We start from the raw sequence: 20,480 nt of genomic DNA, 5'->3' as shown, positions 1-20,480 counted from the left end.
GAAGCATATTTACCAAAGAAGGAGTGAGCACAAAGGCCCTTCAGTTAAAAAGCTCTTACAGGATCACTTATTCTATCAGTTATACCACTTGCAGCCATTAGTGACGCCAAGAGATAAGAAAAGGCATTTCAGCCCAACTCAGACTTCCTGGTCTGTTCTTGCTGTGATCAAAGAATACCCCGCTCCTCTTACACTTTTTTTTTCTCAAAGTACATCTTCTGTCTTAACGCCTGTACACCACGTGGATACCATTATGGCTTTTTAATCCCTTTGTCTGTCATCACTTGGACTCATTCCACCATGAATGCATGCAATCTAGACTTCACCCTCCATCAGAGTCATTAATGAAATAAAACAACCTGTAAGTGCAGTTTCATTTCTTTTTTCACCCCACAGTGTGCAAGAAGTGCATGCATCCACCAAGACCCATTGGTTTGTAGACTACTATTCTGGAGCCTCAGGTTGAGCATCAGAGAAGAGATTGTGTCATTTTGTACAGTGACCTGGTGTGTGCTAGTGTCTTTGCTTCTACAACAAAACAAAAACCCGCTCCTACTTTTATCACTCTTGGTTGGACACCCTTATACAAAGTAGAGAGAGTTCAGGTAGAGCGACACGTTCTTCACAAAATATATACAAAGACGTTTGGGCTAATCAGCGTTATCAGCTCAGTCATCTGGCTGACATCTTCTGTGATGGTATCTGTTCCTTTGAGCGGCTACACCAGCAGCGCACACAAGGCATGAGGTTGTGTGCTGGAATAAGGAGTGTGTTTTGTCTTTGCTTACAGGCAGGTGACACACAGACTGCGGCTCAGCGGTCAGTTCTCTGTGTGCTCGTTGAAGAGCTGCACAAATGTGATAGACAGACTTTTCCTGTGGATTAGTCATTAAATATGAGAAGCTGGTGAGTTTTCCTTTTGCACCAAGCAACAAAAAAGTGGCAGCTCGACGTGTTTTACTTAATTTGCCTCACTCTTGCAATGCAATTGTGATTGTTAAACGATATATTGTGCAGCTCTATTAAGGACTGAAGTAGTTTTTATACATGAGTGGTCTAAAAGGCAGCAGATATGAATACAACTGAGAGCAAATTAGAAAGGAAAACAAAATGAAAGTACATATAATGTGCCGCTGTTTACGTGTCAGTCCTGGTCCTGAAAGGTCACATCATCTACATCAAGGTCGTAGGTGGTCATGAAAGGCCTCCACTGTATTGCACTGTACTCTACTGAAATGTATCAGTGTTAAGGTCAACTGAAATTCACAGACTCCAATTCAAAGCAGGATGAGGAGGGGCAAGTAAGACTCTTAAATAAAACCAACATTACAATGTACAGTATTCAGTTCAGGTTTTGGGATCCAGATAAAACTTCTTCCTACTGAAAAGAAAAAATACTTTTTGGTGGTTTTATTGAGCCTAACTAATCTGTTAGTCAAAAAAATATATATACTGGAGGTACATCAAAATTAATATACACCTCTGCTTGATGTTGGGATCAATAGTGTTTTCACAGACACTGTGCAGTAATTGAGCCATTAAGGGCTCAGTGTCACACACAGTTGCTGATGGACACCTTGCCTGCGAGGACGGAAAATGAGATAATTCAGCTGCAGGTATATGTAATCAAACACAGGCAACACCCCTTGCACTGTACGAGGTAAAGCCTTTCCAAGCCCCTAAACCTACATCTGTTTGTGAAAGCACTATGCCATGTCAAGTATAAAGTCTTGCACTTTATTCAGTGGAAATAACTGGTTAAAGCATCTGTCTAAAGCATCCCTGGAGAGGGAAACAGACATGGTTGGAAAAAGAAAGGGGAGGAAGAGTTGAAGACATAAAGCAAAGTGACAAGGAAGGAAAACAGCAAGAGATAGCATGGGGAAAAGATCCAAGAGGATCAAAGGATTGTCACTGGTGGGAATGCAGAAAATGGTGAGGGTAGAGGACTTACCAGGCCAGCTATGGGTGTAGGAAGTCTGTTAATTTTCTTCACCAGGCCAGGTTTAATCGAGCTCAGCAGCCTAACAAAAGAAACATGGAGAAGAAACCATCACACACTGGATTTTATCAAAAAGAGAAGCACAGTCATGCCTTAAAACCTCGTCTTTATGATAAGCTGAGATAAATATTTCATACGACAAAACCCAGCAGAGTGAAATAACTGCAGGCAAAAAGAGATCAAGCATGTGTGAAACTGTGTGTGTCTCTTCAGAGAAAAGAGGGGGAACAAAAAGGGAGAAAGACACATTTTTCAGGGTCCCAGAGTGGTGCCTGTATGGTTTTTGACAAGACAGATCCTAAATCAGTGTGGAAATCAGCGCTTCTACTTCCATCCCACTGGGAGCTGTTAACTGGTTCCAGTACACTTCTTATCAGAGTGAAGAACACATGTGAGAAGGTATGTCCTATTTCCAAAAGGAAATTTACAGTATATTCCTGCAACCTGGGACAGCTCGTCTGTCATGACCAAGCAGTCGCAGAGTTCCCGCCTCTCCCACTCTTTGTATCTAGTTTCTTCTGTTGTGGGTGTTTTCATCAGAGGAAGCACTGTAATGATTCTGCCCTGTAAAGGGAAAACCCACCCGTGGATCTTGTTACAGTCTTAGATATCCGAACCTGTTGTGTTGATGGCATTTCAGCAGGTATTTGGGATGAAATGCTGTAACTAAACCTTTTTAGTGAGCTCTCTCTCCCTCAGCCTGCCTTGTCTACCTAAACTTCAGTCAGAGATTTCCTGCTGTATGTTTCCCAGAATAACTTTCAACAAGGCCAAGAGAAGGGTGTTCTCAGTGCTTCATAGAATATATGTAGGTGGGGACAGTGAGCAATGGACACAGTGAAGATTTCCACTCTTGAAAAATTGCCTAGACTAAAAATTATGTTGGATTCTGCGTTTTTCTTTTGTTTATTTTGACTCCAACATTTTTTTCCCTCCAATGTGCCCATGATTGAAATCATGATATCAGATTATCTGCCAGGTTTTTGTAGGAATATGAGCCCATTTGTGTTCCCTAAAGACTGTTGCAGTTCAAACATGTTTCAACATTAAGAAGAAGTTGGAATAGCTACAAAGTTGAGTGCTTTTGAGGATTTTAAAACATAGACATCATTAAAAACAAACAAAGGACAAGCAACATAAATACATGATCTTGATGAGTATGTACAGGAACGTGTTTCCTGAAGATTTGTTTATTAGGGAAAAGAAGAAGAGTGGTTGAGATGGTTTGGCTTAAAACAAATCTTGCTCGTGAAGTTTAGTCTACTCTCTGCTGCTTTGATACAATTCAAGTGCATTATTTGAATCACATCAATGACCTTACTACAGGAGGATGGGAGTTTAGTTTTTAAATTACATCACTAAACTGAATATTTGGCATTTTTGGTGATCATATCATTGATCTTTGCACAGTTTCCAAAATATGTCAATGAACTCCTCAAATATTCAGTTTACTTGTAGTGCATCTGCCCTCTCTGGATGCAAGCATAAGTTAAGTGTGGACATGAATAAAGTTTGTTGCCATTAACATCAACAGGCCAAAACTTAGTTATTCTATGTCAAACTACAACAGACGGGAGAACAGCAAAAGTAGTAAAGTGATAATCCCAAAGATTTTCATTTAAATAAATGTCTGTTAAGTCACTATCTATCGCCGAATGAGGTAACACAATGGTGATTGAGCCTATGGCCCACTGATGAAAGCCTTTGCATTTGCAGTATTTTGTAGAATTAATCTACTATTGCTGAACAAACAAAGAAAAGATGGATGCCTACAAATACAACTTAAAAAATAAGTGAAAATCCACTCAGATGAAGGCTAACAGTCTAAAAAGGAAAGCGTTTGTCAGTGAGGAAAATCAAGAGTTAAAACCACGACAAAGGGTGTCGTCCTTCAAATTATTGCCATTAGGTGGCGCCCAAGAGACCGAAACTAAATCATCAAGATTGTCAGTTTAAACCACATATTGTTTAACCTTTGTTGTTTTGCTTCTAGTGGTATCTAGTAAATTACACTAAAAAGCAGCATCATACCCTGACTTTCAGGGCCTGGAGTACCTCTATATCTTAAGATGTTTCATGATATTCCAGACATTCCAAACCCAGTGGGTATCCGCTTAAATTGGATGTGATGTCTGTATTCACAATAAAGATGGTGTAAACATTGGTCTTGTGTAAATTAACTTGTCACACAGGAATGTGGAGGAGAGAAAGAGCAAGTCTCTGAGTCTGTTTTCAGTCTCATTTCAGCACCATGCCTCATTAAGAGTGGGAAGACGAGAGTTCAAGTGTCACACAGGAAGACAATTTAACAGGACGGCAGTCTCTCTGATCACTGGACCAAAGACCAAGAATAACAAGATTCACTGCTGATGTTCCTCCTATTAATTATGAATCATATGTGGTTATTGTAGGTCAGCATAATGTTTTTATACCATATAGACTATAGTCATTACATTATGATTCAGAAACAGGCAGATGCTGAGAAAGGCAAGAGCATAAAAACGTTCTGTTTTCAAATGGATAGTTGTCATTAATTCAGTTAATAACAACTCTGCAAGAGGGAACTTTTACGGGACCTATTTGTGGACATAAATTCTGAGGTTGCACTCCTACTCTTAGGACAGGAGTATTCTTGCACACATTTTAAGTCACTGAAACACAATCTCATCTCAAGGCATTGAATAAGAACCAATATTCCACGGTGACTCTGACAACAATGAGAAAGCTTGATTTTCAGAAAGAGAATGACAGCAACAAAGATAAAAGCATAACGACAGCTTGTGGACTATTAAATTACTGCAGACAGTCAAGAGAGACAGATAAGAATTAAAATTGTGTGAGAACTTACTCGCATAGCAGAATCCCGTTCTCCAAACCTCCTCTGAAATCCTTGTCACCAAAGCATCTTCCTGTCACAGCCTACAGAGAGAATAAAAGCAGTGAGTTAGCAAAAGATGACAAGACGGCTCAGGAGCAAAAACAAAACATCAAACGATCAAGTCAGTCTCTGAATCTGAAGTCTAGACACACATGGTCCACTTGGAAACCAAGAAATAAGCCAAACAACCTTTGTCAACACTCCTTTCACGTCTTTCCTTCACAGTAAATCCTGGGAATGGTGTAGAGAGTCGTATAAAGGGCTGCCGGCCATATATCAAGTCCCTCTCTGGGTAGCAGCGCTAAACACTAACAAGCTTGACATAAGCCGCAATCATCCCGACCAAATGGCTCTGGCAAGCTAATATGTTGTGACAGGGGATTTATTGGGTAATAGTTGCTCAGACCCTCTGAGGAGGAGAAGCTGCCTCTTTGCATGAATCTGCATGACTACGGTGCATCATCAGGTAGGCATGCTCTTCTTGCACACATGTAAAGGCTTTTCAGTTGTTGTAAGACGTTTAATTTCACAAAATTTCCCTGGCATTAAACCTGTTCATGTTCCAAATGTGTGTAAGGTATATTTGCAGCAACTTTTATAGCCTAAATTTATTCGAAATCGCTATTTTCTACTTCTGACTTTAAACCTTTAGCTGAATTTTAATCTTTCACTGTTATTCATCAGAGTTAACAGGACACTTTAAAAAGGACACAGGACACTTTAAAAATATTTTTGATTTCCCAAATGAAAACAGACAAACAGCGAAATCATTTCCTCCCACTCCAGAATATCTGCTGCTGCAGGACATTTTTAGGACCAAGCCTACTTAAAATCCATTCATTCTCACAAACACTGGCAGGGTTTGATCATAAAAAAGGGGGGACCCGTTTGGACTGCTGGTTTGGAAGCCAAAACAATTACAAGATTAAATTTCCTGAGAGTTCCTTTCACATTTATTTGCACAGCTGTGGAAAGAAAGTGTGGAGATGTAGAGTGTCTGGCCTGGCTGTGTGTTTCTGTCAGCTTCTTGGCTCGTCTGGGAGCCTGGACCTGGTACAAAAGAAGTGGACTGCTGTATCTCAGTGAGAGGGACAACAGTAGGCCTAATTTCTGCTGCTGGGGGTTGGGGGCAGCAGACGTCACGTCTGGTTGGATGCTCAGGAGTTAGACTGAGGGGCAGATGAAGACAGACTACAGGATCAAAGAAAGTAGCACAGATTTCACGGTATATGCTGACATTTAGCTATTCACTACCACTATTCCCTACTGCGGCACCATTTGTTAGCAGGGCAATGTGTGCCTGGTGTTGACAGTACTAAAGTGATGAATGAGGCCTAAAAATCTGCGTCACAGTACAAACACATGGTCCACAAAACCCATATGCTATAATTGCAGTAAGACGTAACAAAGGCCGATAAAAGCGGACAAAAAAATAAATAAATATATATATGTCAATTACTTGTCAATTAGAGTTTTTTTTTTTTTTATTCCATTTATTCCCGACAACGTGTTCATGACCTCTGAAGGTCAACAACAGTTTTGAATGACACGTTTGACATCCTAAAACAATCTGCCGAACAAGCAGCTATTATATTAAAAATGAACATTAATTGTCCAAACCAAAAATCTAACTGCAACAAAGACAGTTTGTAGTTTTACAGGGAGCTTTGGGTGGAGCCATGCTATAGAGGTTTCCCTACTGTCTAAAGTATTCATGCTGCTTCATATGTACCTAAAGATTTAAGACTAATATCAATGTTTTCATCTAACTCTAGGTAAAAAGCATGTTTCCCAGAATGACAAATTATTCTTTGAAGCATCTAATAGGCTTGTAGAGCTAGTGTTAGCTCACTGTGAAACAAGCTTGTTAACAAAGACAGCCTAATGTTGCTAGACTGCATGTCCTCAGTTAGAGACAGCCTGTCTTCTTCAATGGGCTTAAGGTACTCTGCCAGACCAACTTCTTTGGCTCTGCTTATTGTACGTTTAACTTAATCAATGTGATTAATTAAGTCTCCAGATCTGCCCCAGTGAAATGCGAAATGTGAGACAAATAATTACATCCTTTCCGGGCAGCTGTGCAACATCAGTATGAAAGTTAGTTAGAGGAACATTGAGTGGTCTTGTGGGAATAATACTTCTGAGTCTTCACTGTAACACATTGAACTTTATTATAAGCCCTGTGGACGCCCTTTGTCCACAATGAAAGCATAAATATGCACTTCTGTTGTGTCATGTAAACGAACATTTATATTGTGATATTTAGATATGTCTTAACTGAAAATGACAGAATATAGCAAACAGAGAGAAGGCTGTTATAAGTGATAGTGATTTCCCCTCAGGAAGACGCCACCTTATGCAGTTTTTTGTTATAAAATGAGGAGTATCATGTAGATAAACCTCATTTTAACATCATAAATCTCTGTGCGCAAATTTCATCGAGTGACATGAATAAATAGAAACAGGGCATCCAACTTAAGTTCTGCTAAAAGTGGCAATGCATCCTGCTGCATCAATCGCTGCCAGTCAGCACATTCCAATATCAAACATTTACATTGATCGGATATTGTTCAGTTGATTAGTTTTCAGGACACAGAAATCCAAGGTGTTGCACATTATGGGATAGCATACCAGTTTTTTTAAAGAGACATTTCATGCTCTGATCTCAGTTAAGGTTCAATGGCCTAGATACTTTTATATCTGCAGCTCAGTAGATGACCTTGATTAAAAAATGTGTCACATGCATGTTGGTGTTCTGCTTGCTTAAGATGAATAACCCTTTTGCTTTGATATGCAGCTTTCATCGTCCCTTGTCATCCAGTGAAAGAGGTCTGATCTTGGTTTCTTGCTATAAAAGGAAACATGCTGGTATTTCAGGAGTTAAACTTGTGTTCCCTCAGTTACAGAGCAGTGTCTTTAATAACTAGGTCAGCTCTCTGCTAACCTTGCCATTCAGTGTGAGTACACAGGGAGATTAAAGTGTCACACCACCTTCAACAGGAGAGATTACAGTGTCACTACCTTTACAAAGATTCAAGAAAACGCTACAAAAAGGCAAGATGAGACAAAAACATCTTCTATCATTTTAGTACAACATTTAAGGAAAATGCACTTATGCAGATTAATGAGGCATATCATTTTCCAAAAATAATTGAATGGGCCTCTGGTGGGGTTATACCTCCAGGTGAACACCAGTGTCTCAAAGGTTAGGTCAATTAATATTCTGTCCTATGGGGTTCAAACACATTAACATGAATTGCACTTTTCTCTCTTGGCTATGACAAAGGTCTGAACTGCAAAAAACAGCAGGGATTCAGTTTTTCTCATTATCTTTCTTCTCAGTCTGGCAGTAAGAGCAAAGCTACCCAGGACCTTGATTCATGTACATCTGCTGCTCCCATAAGAGTCATCCTGAGCTGGAACGCATATGAAACTATGAGAGAGACCAGAGGGAACACTTAAATTAACACAACACACATTTGGGCAACATAAAACACAGAATCCACACGTTTTTGTACGAACATATGTTGGGTGGAGGGGTTACACAAACATGCTCTGGCTGTACTAGACTGTAAGAGAATACAATATGAGCAGATCTGCTGGTCGTCTTAGCACCTTGGTGGAGAGATTTACCTTCCGGGCCTATGAAACATCCCCCGAGTTACAGCTACAGTAACTTTGCTATAAAAGTTTAAGTGCCATATTCCTTTCACATGTAAGTGTTGCTTATTGTTGGTGTAAGGCATGGTGTGCAGAGAAACATTAAACGTTACTTAAAGTGGCCATTAAACGCTGAAACAAAAACCCCATCTGCATCCAGTTTAGTAAAAGGAAATTATAAAACGCCTGCAGAAGACCACCCAAGCTAATGTATTACTGTTCATCATCACAAAACCAAATATTCAGATAGGAACCATCTCACCAAGTATGATAAATACGATACTGTTGTTTGCATCTTTTAAAGCCCCCCTCCAGTGAAAATCAAGTGTTTAACCTTGTAAACATCTCCATCTTCATGTGCTACAAGACATATCAGGGACAACATCAGCAGTCATCTCCATGGCTGGGTCTGTCTGCTTTTAAACTGCAGTGTACCAAGGACAGGCTGAACAACACGTTTTCAGATTGGCAGGTTTGAGACGTCACAAACCTAAGGAGCCAATCCCGTAAATGGACGGGGTGACGCTATGCATATCATTATGTGTAACCTATGGCAACCCTTCGGCGATGTGCGACCCAGCTGTAACCGTCATCGTAATTTTTGCAAACTCACTACTGACTACTCACATTAATGTTACTACTACTAATTACTATATTTCAAGCGAGCTAAGTTTCAACAAGTTGCCACTAAACAATGGCAGAGACGTTTTTTGTTGAAAATTTGCATAGTGGGCGGGGACTATGCAGATTCTGGAATTTTGAATGAGGGAGAAGGATGAGATGCTTTGGGAGGATTTTACAAAGTAATTAAACATACGTTACAGAAAAATATATGTAATATATAATTAAAGTCACATTTCTCATCCTACCTTGTAATAAATAATATCTGTATGTTAGTAGTGTCAGTGAAGAGTCAGAAACCAGAATCTTATCAGACCTAGGTGACATTTGCAAATAGGCTTACATGCTGTTTAATGTGCTGAAGCTGAGCAGCAAATTAGCTATCCAACCTTCCAACTGTTAATAGTACTTCCCTTTTGAACAAATTTAGGAGCAGGACAAGACGTGTGTTCATGTTTGTGAATCAGATAAGAAAGAGATTTTGACAGGAAAGCTTAACTATTATGTTAGTGCTTTATGCAAGATTTGATTGGCTGAATAAAGATAAGGTTTCCATCAAGTAAAGTGATACCTAAATGAATGTTACAGTATTCAGTCGAAATCATGCAAAACTAAGAGATGGGGGCGCCCGTTTGGCTCAGCGACCAGATCGTGCAGAGGCTCAGTCCTCGAGGCGGCGGCCCCGGGTTCAACTCCCACCCTCGGCCCTTTGCCACATGTCTGTCCCACTCTCTATTCCTCTGTTTCTGTCTCCTCTCAGTGAAGGCATAAAAGGCCAAGGAAAATAATCTTTAAAAAAAAACACAAAAAAACTAACAAAGGCCATGGTAAAACAAATATATTAATTTCTTCCTTCTAATTTTAGATTTTTTTAGTAAAGGACAACTGAGGACAAGTTATTTATAGAGCACACAAAATGATGTGCAAGACAACAAATGTGTAATATAATGTAATTTGGACTTGAAACAAAATATTGAAATATGCATGCTCAAAATGCCAGAAACTTCTGGATCTCTGCAGTGCTTTCAAACCGCCACAGGCCATGGTCATACGAGGGGACTCAATTAAAAGGAGGAATGTGTCGCCTCTGTTATTTTCAGTGGAATGTTGCCTGCATTGTTTCACAAACAATCAAACGATGCTTGTTGGCTTTTTTCGCCCTTTTCACTTCCTTCCCCTTTGGAAACCCTTCATGTCCAAACAGAAGTCAAGCTCATGGATCCACGTCCAAAGCGGCGGTCATTATCACTTAGGTATCCAAGGTGAAAGGAAGTCTCTATTGGTTTAGAAACACATGAATGAACTTAGCAGAAGCAAACTTAGCTTATGCAAAAAAACTGTTTCCTGAGGGAAAAGTGGTGTGTGAATTTTTGTGCTCTGATGAATTATTAAACAGAAAAGCCAATGAAGTTTTAGAATTCAAATTCCCAGGAGATTACACTTTCATGCTCTGAGAGATTAATGTGAAGAAGAGACTCCTCGACAGTTAAATCATGTCTGGTTGTGGACCAAAGACAATTTACCAAAACAATCTCGCCAAGAAAATCTTTGGGAACATACAGATAAAAAATTGGTGTTTTAGTTTCAGACAACAGAACAGCCAAATGAAGATCTTTTCATCAAACACGGCCGTGCATCACTTCTTTAACATTTTACCGTCTGAACAAGCCAACTGCAATCCCTCCAGCCTGAGGGCTATCCAATGAAAACAGATCTATTGCAGCACCGCAGTAATCCCAGAGGCCCCGCACTGGACGGCTACCTGTCCTAAATTAACAACCAATAATTCAAGGCTTGAGACAGGCTGGTTTCCGTGACTTTAGGAAGTAAAACACTACTTACTTCGAGGCCCGAGGCGAAGTGCGATCAGCCTGTTAAAGAGTTGACAGCTGTTAGCTCGAGGACTGGTGAAACATCAACAGAGACATGTGCTCCTAAGCCACACGCCTGCTTTACTTTACAGTCACACCCCTTCTATGTAGTCAAAGGCATTCTGCGTTACAGGATGTTGTCTTAAGTGTGTTGCATAATCCTTACCGAATCCAACACTATGCGTCCAGGTCCAAGAACACACGTAAACACGTCTTCTGGTCTTGGGCCAATAATCTAGTTAATTCAATTTGGCAAGTGCTTAATCTGTACATGCTCCTGGTTCTGATTAACAGTACGAAAACAACAGGGTAAAAACATTCAGTTATGCAAACTTTACAACCTGAGAAACAAACAACTCTGGTGTCTTCTTCAAGCATGAGTTATAACATCAAAAACCAGTACAATGCTAACATTCCATTTGTTCATTTTTCAAGAACCTAAATCATCTGTTCCAAGACAGAGTCAACTGCAAAGTTTATATCCTCATGAAAAAGATAAAAAAAATCTTCCCCATGGCTTCAGGAGAAATAGGATTTGATAAAAAAAAAATGTCCGAAAGACAAACAACTTTCTAGAAATTGGTACCATCTGACTCTTCATTTTTTTGGGGGGGGGACCATCTGTTTGGGGGTCCCCTCAACTCATGGAGCTTTAACAAGTTCAGCCAAAGGCCAGGAGTGGTATCCGCCTACAGTCTATCATCTGGACCTTTTCACAAGCTGCCACCACTGCAGGAATCCCCTGTTGTGACTATAGACAGTCTGCTCTGTGCTCACTGTGCTGGTATGTTGGTGAAAGGGCTGAGTATAATTCATGCAGTTGTAGAACAATAAATTAATAAATATTACAATATATTTTAACATGTTTTATCCACTTTTACCCCCCAAAAAATAATTAAGCATTAGTATTGAGGCAATAACAGGTATAAGTGGCAGGGACACCACATAAAACTAGATCTGAAACGATTAGTCGGTTAATCCATTATTCAGTCCATGGGAGATTATTTGGAAACCGATAAGTTGTTTTTCAAGCAAAAACAGTCTCTGGTTCCAGATTCTAATTTAAGGATTTGTAAATTGAGTATATTTGGGTTTTAGACTGTTGTTTGCAAAATATTCTATTTGAAAGCAGTACCTTGTGCTTTGGAAAACTGGCATCACTCTTTAGTACGTGATTAGGTAACCATTAGTTGTAGTTCTACATTAAATATTTTCTATCTATTCTTTACAAATGCCCCTGAGCAAGGCAATCCACAAGAGGGGTGATTACCAGCTAGGAATCAACAAAAAAATAAAGCAATATCTGGAGGAATAATATGTAACATAACACAGCATGTTACATAATAGATATGTTCTATCTTTTATCCTGTGTGATATAGCTTATCATTAGAGATGTGCTAAAAGTGATGCTTTCCCAAGTGACTTGATACATCTGGGGCCAATGTGGGCCTGGAAAACAGAATAGCTAGTGTATCTTTTCCTCGTTGGATAATTTTAGCATCATGATTCATGAGGTTTTCCTTGAACTGGAAGAGGTTTTATAAGATTTGGGCTAATTTTGGGCCATGCATCCAAAGCATGTGTGGCAGATCACCACTAAATCAACAGAATCAGTTGCAGATCTAACGGTTCACTATGTCAGACTTATCTGGAGACAGTGACGCCATCTGATACAGATGAGCATTACTGGCAAGAGTAGGGGGGGATGATCGGACAAGCACATTCACCGATGATCATCACTGTGATAATTTATCAATTGACACACACAAAGATTCATGGACCTTCATTGGGTCACACATATGAAATGTATTCACTCACTTTCCCACGCCTTTAAACCCATCATCACAGACATTTGGTATCAGCATGTGTTTACAGGAGGCTGCAGCTTGTTTTTTTCTTTTTGGCGGGAGTTGAGACAGAAAGCTCTAAAAAAAGCAACTAAATCAATCTAGCCTGACTGGAGCCACAGTCGAGCCACTGCACAGGCCAGAGACAATGAACAAGAGAGTATTATAATACAGGGATCATCACAGGTAATGACAGTTAATAGACCATAATTGCATTGGTATTAGGCTATACAGTGGAATCAGCAGTGGACCGCATCAGTCCAAACCCAGAGTTGGACCACAGCTTCGGAGGGGAATATTTATACAGTAGGCTGATCTGATGACAGCTGAAAACTTAGGCTCAATCTGTTGTGATAGATGTTTCTTAGACTAAAACTTGTAATGGCTAACATCTTGGAAGACCACCTTGGAGAATAAAATCACCTCTGTCGGAGGTCAACTCAAACATTGATTTAAAAAGCCTTCAGCGACACACTGATCACATCATTTTGAAACAGGTAGACATGAGAAAGATTAAGTTCGACAAAACGTTATGAAAGACCTTTGTACTGGATTCCTGCAAGTTTAACATTCACATGTGCCCACCACACGCCGCAGGCAGTGGCAATGAATTATGTTGATTTGTAGTCATGGAGAGCAAAATAAAGAGGAAAGGAAGACATAAATAAGAATGTTGTTCCAGTTCCAGAGGGAAAAATCCTTCCAAGCCTAAATCAGTTAAACAGAATTGCAGACTAAAATATTTTTCATAAAATAATGCCAGCTATAATAAACACTGACAGATGACCAGAATTTTTGTCAGAGTTTACACTTTAAACAAGTGTTACAAGAGTATATTTTTAGCATACCAAGAGTACTTCTTCATAACACATTTTGAGGAATGTTAGGAGAGAAATAGCTCAGCTCGGCTCCTCACTGCTTTTCATGTAAAACACAAACACACTCTCTATTGTTGCTTCTTTCTCATTTTAGTCAGAAAAGCACAAATGTTCCCAGGCACACTGTGAATCCTGCGAGAGTCATCTGGCGTGGGAAACCTTACACAACTCTTGATTACTCATGTATTTCTCCTACTCAGCAAGATGCACTAGTTTCATCTGATCAGAAGCTACTTTATTTTTACATGTTAGGCTGTAGTAATCAGCTAACACTTGATGGGAGCAAATTATAATGTATTTAATCATTATGGCAGGTAGTCAGTTTTTTTTTTTACTTTAATACTTTAATATGACACCAGGTTGGACAGAGAACACACAGACAGATGTGTGACCAGTTTATGGGAAAGTTCCACTAGAACTACACCATCCTAGGTTACATGAGATACATCAGAAAATAGCCTCAAAGTTTATGGCCTACAATACCAAAACCACAAGAATCCTTTGGCATATGGACAAGTCTGTAAGGTGTCCATTATCAGGATATACTGTAAAAAACAATCAATTCCTGATAATGGACACCTCGAAATGCCTTATTCTGTTTATATCACTATCTGGGTAAATACTCAATTCCCAGACTGGCCAGAGGGTGTCCATTAATTCCTGACAATGGACAACTACTAAGTAAACTCACTGTAATGGCACCAGCATTTAAACCAACTAAAAATGATAGTAAGTCGCATGCTAAATTAGAAAGATGAAAATAACAGCACCTAGGGGACTACTCATCTGTCAGCTGCAGCAGCCTGCAGAAACACACTTCCCCACAGCCGAGCTGTTTTTAATGTCACACCTTCATCTCTGGAGACTGGCCCACTGTCTGTCATGATGAAATGATGAGCTGTGAATGAATGACTGTCTGCTGTTTGTATTCACACTGTAAATCTGGAGACCACCTGGAAGTTTTGTCCATATGTGGCTGAATTCTCTGGCTTTAATATGTCACCAAAGAATGGGAGCAATATAAAAATAGAACATTATAATATTGGACAATTTATTATAGTGCAGTGCAATGTCATCCTGTGGTAACCAGTGCACAGCTGATGTGATCCCTGCTCTGTCTCATGTTGCTTTCACATGGCTTTCTGACATGTACCTGTGTTGCATCAAGGACAAATTCAAACTCATGAAGCCGACCTCTTTCTTAACTTACAGTATGTGGGCAAGGACATTATGATTTTTCTTTTCAGTGACGAGAAAGTGACCCCATCACTTAAAGCCAAAATACCACAGGAGGGCTGGCAGCCTTGGACATAAAAGCTGCCTTAATAATGTATCCCTGAGGGTTTCCTTAAGTTCTCTGTGTGGGACTACTGGCTTTCCAGTGTCTCTAGTGTTGTAAGGCCTCATTGCTGATACAATGCATGTTCTGTTCTTTAGAAGTATAGGCTGTCATAACAAAGATCAAGATAATACTATTCTTTATTTCTACTTTAATACTAACCATACCTCTTTATCAACCTCTGCAGACAAACATACCAGCAAGTAAAACAGTCCGTCACCTGCACATGATTACAGGGAAACGTGCAGACCATGCACACAGTTCCACACGCACGCAGAGGCTGTCATATTTAACTAAACACTCCGTGACAGTAATTCCCAAAGACATGTTAGGAACCTGGAGTGCAAGAAGTTTCCAGGGTTGGCTCAACTTTCGCATCTGTCTTCAACAGAGCATTTAATCAAACACTTCTCAAACGAGAAGAGAACCAACTGACATATTGATATTAACAATCCATCAACGACACACAAGTTCAAAGGTCAAAATACAACTCTGAAGGATGAAAAGACACAAAGGTCTAAAAAAAAGCAGAGTAAGGGAATAGACACCCATGTACGAGCTACTGTTAATTTCATAGTGACACACGTCTTATAAGTATGTTGTGATTGACCTTAAAAATGTCTTGTACTGCAATTGCATTCCTATATGCACGGGCATTCCAAGCAAAAATACTATTTGACATCCACAGAGAACTATTCAACTATTATTCCAATCACTCTGCCATGCTCAGTAGTTGATATATAACCTGAAAATGTTTATTAGTTCTTCTTTTAGAGGAAGCTGTTAGAACATGACTGAATTTCAAAACCAGGAATTATGCCATATACATATCTTTGCAAAAAAAAGTTAATTTTAGGCACCAGCAATCCTTTCACGCTTGAGTGAGACAAAAGCTTTGTTCTCCATTGTTTCACAGTGCTTCTCATTTGATTTCAGAACAGTCTTTGTCCCTTGTTAGATTTCTAGGTTTGCCTTTCAAAGTGCTTCTTGATCTCTGCATCCTTTAAAAATCAAAGATGGAAGTTGAATGGCCTCATGCCAATGTTCACATAAACTCACTGTTTGAGGAAGCTCAACAGGAAGGTCAACTTTCACATGTCTCCAGAATGAAACATGGCTGTTTTATGGCGAGCTGCATACATATTTTTGTCTGCACACTCCCATGTTGAACATCCTGCATGTCGAAGAGTGGCAGCTCCATAGATGCATGAAAATGTGTTATGTAACACTGAGGACAATGGGGAATATGCTATTCCAAGTGAAACACAGATGTAAAGAATCAAGTACAGATCTTTTGCAATTGTATGTGAAGGGGAAATGGAGTCATCCACCAATTAATTATTTATAAATCCATCCAAAACACTTGTTGCTTTTTTAGTGTAGAGAAATCTATCTCATGTGCAGATGGTTAAGATAAGATAGAGATGAAATAATTCATAAAAATAAAGTTTATCCTCACAACATTCCACAAATCGTATGATTAGTATGAACTTTATTGCTTTGCTGACAGGATAACATTATATTATCTGACACTTTCATTTCCATTGCTTCTAGCTGTTGTCACGTACTGGAAACTTACATCCCTCCCAAGAAAAACACTGCCACCCTGCTGCAGTGATTAACAGCCCTGACCCAGTTCACCCTCCAGACTTCTCTGGTCCAGCCCAGACAGTTTTTTTTCTATTGCCAATAAGACGTTTATGCTGCAGAAGTGGTTGCCTGCATATGCTTTGTGATGCTTTACCTAAATTATTCCAGCAAATGAATCTACATCAGTGTAGATTCAGCAGTGATTTCTACTCAGTGGGGCCAAAACAGCTTAGCAAGTGTGCCACAAACTCCAGCACAGCCACCATTCACATGCCAGACAGCGCCATTTCTACTCCTTGTCCAGTGCTTTTATTGAGTCGTGAATGAGAACATGCTGGGCTGTCGGAAGCACCAATTTAGAGCAGAAAGTGTTTGAATCTCTTAAATTCAAAATTCAAATTTCTAAATTGCTTACAAGCAATAAGCTTAAACAAAGACCAGATCACATACAGTGTTCTTTGCATTCAAACCTTAAAACGTGGTATTCAGGCAGAGGAGACAAACTTGTTTTCCTAAGAGCTTTAACAGTCTGAATTCCAACGCCCGGTTTTCTTCTCTATGCCTCCCGTTCCCCTCAACTCTTGATAAGCCCCTCTGATTAAACAAGCCAAATTTCCTGCAACTAAAATGGCCTAGCCCTAAGCTAAATGTTAGTATTCCAACCAGTCCTTCCCATTTCCACCCTGATTAGATGATGGAACAATGTTTGGCTTGTGGATTAACCCCACTCCTGGCCCCCAATGCTGCTACTCACTTCCACCCCCATTCCCTCCCATGTTTTTCTCCCCCCCCATTCTCTTCCAGGCTTCGCAGGGCCTTGAGCCCACATGGGGGGGGTAAAGGAAGGCCTACTTGGCTTGAGGACGACTTGGCAGTTGTTAGAGATAAAGGATAGGGAAGAGGACCTGTGCAAAAAGGACGAAGGAAACTCTGACTGGGGTCACGTGAAATAATGTGCGAGGTGAGAGGAAGGTTTAAGTTGATTACTTCGTCCTGTTTTCGCTGCGAGGTGATGCTGACAGTTATGACTTGCCTGCCAAATCATTTACCATTAAATTAATTCGCATGCGGGTGTGTGTATGAATAGGACTAAGGTTAGAACAGATTCAGTCACTTATTTTATAAGCTAATACATTACAAGATCAAAACATTTGTATGCGCATGCTGACACAACACACAGTAATGGCTATGTGATTCAGCAATGCCTTTCTACAAGGGTCTTACAGATGAGGGAGCACAGACATTTTTAAGGCAAGGCTTCGCACTACAATGTCAACACTTTATTGTTGATATGAACATAGGTCAGGGACAGCATTTTCTGTGCAAACAAAAACAATCTACAGTTGTAATTCACTCCTAAGGTTGAGTTATAACTAACAATAGTCCTGCTTAAAAAAATTCATCCCTCTCATTCATTCAGGATCCCAGCTGAAACTTGAAAAATGCAGTGTGAGGCAACAGCTCTTTTTTTTTACACACAAATACAAGTCTGTATAAAATCTAAGTCTAAGTAGTAAAGTGTTGCTGCAGCAAAGACATTTCTTGCATGAAGTAAAGTCACTGTTGGGTAGAAGGTTTCAAACATGAGTCCAAAAATAGTAGAGCAAGTTTCTTAATTACAACATCTAGATTAAAAAAACTTCCCAAAGTCAGGTATCTGTTACCTCGCTGCAGTTTCCTATAGTGTTAAACAACACAGTGCCCATGCAGGTTGATATGAATGGGTGCACTGTGCGCAGTTAGCTGACATCTGATATCTGTAAACGAACGTTCAAATAGTTCCCCTACTGTGCTGTAGGAAGGTGCTGGGGGCAAACACAGGTTCACAACACAATAGGTTTGCTTGCTGCCATTTGATGCCACCAAACTGCCAAATTTCCCTTTGAGTTAGAAATGCAAATAAAGTTGTGTGTGTTTCTAATGATCATGAAAGAAAATTTGACCTTTATCACAGCTGTGTCAACATTAATAACAAGAATAAATTGTTGTCTACCTAAACTAAATAGCCTGTCATTGTGACAGGTGTAGAAGAAGTTCTGTTTTGTTTTTGGTTGTAGTGTGACAATTTGTATACTGTAGATCTGCATCACAGATTGGGTCACACTCCTTCTCCTTGGAACTAATCATTCACCAGGTAAAGCTGTCGAGAAAAAAAGTTTGGTGGAAGAAAAACTGTAATATCGCCAACAAATCTTTAGATGTGAAGTGATGTGATTTAGAAGTGAGACCATTTGGGTGGGACCAAAGGCCCTTAGGTATATCTACGTAGATCAAAAACATCCAACAACCAATGTTACACATAAATCAACCCCTTCAGAGCACAGAGTATCCTACCTCACCATAAATTCTATATTTACCAGGAATTTAGTGGCAACCCCCCCACAGCTCTGCAAGATCAGAAACAAAGGGCCTTCATGTCGAAACCAGTTTTTAAGCTTCCTAAGCAGTGGGGCTTTTCCAGGGGCCTCCGCTAGTCTCCAATATCCTGCCTGCCACAGTCTCAGTGTGGCCGGGGGCAACATCTAGCCCTCGGCCACACTGAGAGTACAGTCTGACAGACAGACAGACGCCCGAGCCTTGACCTGCTGGTGTGGAGATCTTGACGCCAGTGTTAGAGTAGCCAGGTTTTAATCAGGATTTTAATTCAACACTGTTGGTCACTTAGGGTTCACTAATGAACATGTGAATTATTTGACAGTGGTTTAACAAGTGCTAAAGAGTACGGCTACGGCTGATAGAGATAATTCACATTATCGATCATCTGTGGATTGTTTACACAAAGAATTGGGAAATAATAATCAAATAATATTCTTGGTAAAAAAAAAAAAAAAAATCCCAAATCCAACCCAGTTTACCGCATTTACTATCATAGATGACAAAGAAAAGCCTCAAATACTTACATTTAAGAAACTAGAACCAGCAAATGTTGCCAACGTCATTTTACTTTTTTGCGCCTCACAAATGCGCCTGAAACAGGGTTAGTAAACAGTGAGGATGTTACAGTGGTTAGGTCTTTATTGTATCCATTACTCATTCAGTCTGCTGCTTTGACGGAGACGGGCAGAATCTGTAGCTGAGATGACAAGGAGTTGCAGAAGTAACCGACGGAGCATAGCATCGTCGGGGAAAGGGGCCGGAGATTAGTGTGTCAATCCGGGTTTTGTGTTCCCATCAATGCCGATTGGAGCCGAGGCAATAATTAACCGGGTCTACTGCAGAGGGTCATTTGACCCGGGTCTGAATGCCGATTGTAACCTTTCCCATTAAGCCGGGTGTTAGCAGGTTTTTGGACCAGTGGGAAAGTGGCTTCACAGTGTATATACTTGGGGTCAATACTGAACAATTTCTTGAACTTTCTTTACAATTGGAACAAACCATCGAGTTAGACAGAAATATACACCCACTCAGCTGCATTTGAAGGGAGTAGTATATTCATGAGTATTATCACAGGACCTTTGTCATCACCTAATTACGGCAGGTACCAGATTAGTATCACTGACAGTTCCTGCAATTATTTCAAATCACTACATGTCCCCAGCTAATAAAAATCCCATGGAAACAGGGCCTAAGCTTCAAGCAAAGAGTTCTCACTTGTGGATTTTTTTCAGTGAAATTAGTGGAGTGTAACCTAAGTGTTATTTTCTAGAAGACTGAGCAATATAAAGATTTGGCACTGTGCCTGTGAAGTGCACTCTGCTCAGTACAGTATCCAGGCAACAGACCTTGAATCTTTGTAAATACAAGAATGATAAGAATTAGATTCATCTTCATGATGTCATTTTAAGAAAGGGAGG

At 40.0% G+C, this 20,480-nt stretch overlaps 1 protein-coding gene across 7 annotated transcripts in view; it reads right to left on the bottom strand.

Annotated features, from left to right (window-relative positions):
* The window catches only part of LOC138597790 (LIM and calponin homology domains-containing protein 1-like), an 86,697-nt gene that overhangs the window by 50,097 nt on the left and 16,120 nt on the right, over positions 1 to 20,480 (bottom strand). For all 7 annotated transcript variants that reach the window (XM_069669303.1, XM_069669307.1, XM_069669306.1 and 4 more), the window contains exons 2-3: positions 4,851 to 4,921; positions 1,955 to 2,024 (exon numbers count right to left, since the gene is read on the bottom strand). In XM_069669303.1, the coding sequence (XP_069525404.1) occupies positions 1,955 to 2,024; positions 4,851 to 4,921 (141 nt within the window). The remainder of the gene's footprint in view (positions 1 to 1,954; positions 2,025 to 4,850; positions 4,922 to 20,480) is intronic.

This window comes from Semicossyphus pulcher, unplaced genomic scaffold, assembly GCF_022749685.1.
Source record: "Semicossyphus pulcher isolate SPU_LCO1_2020_fin unplaced genomic scaffold, fSemPul1.0.p SCAF_2, whole genome shotgun sequence".
Taxonomy (NCBI): Eukaryota; Metazoa; Chordata; class Actinopteri; order Labriformes; family Labridae; genus Semicossyphus; species Semicossyphus pulcher.
The sequence above is the reverse complement of the archived record's forward strand: the minus strand, read 5'-3'. Positions and strand labels throughout refer to the sequence as shown.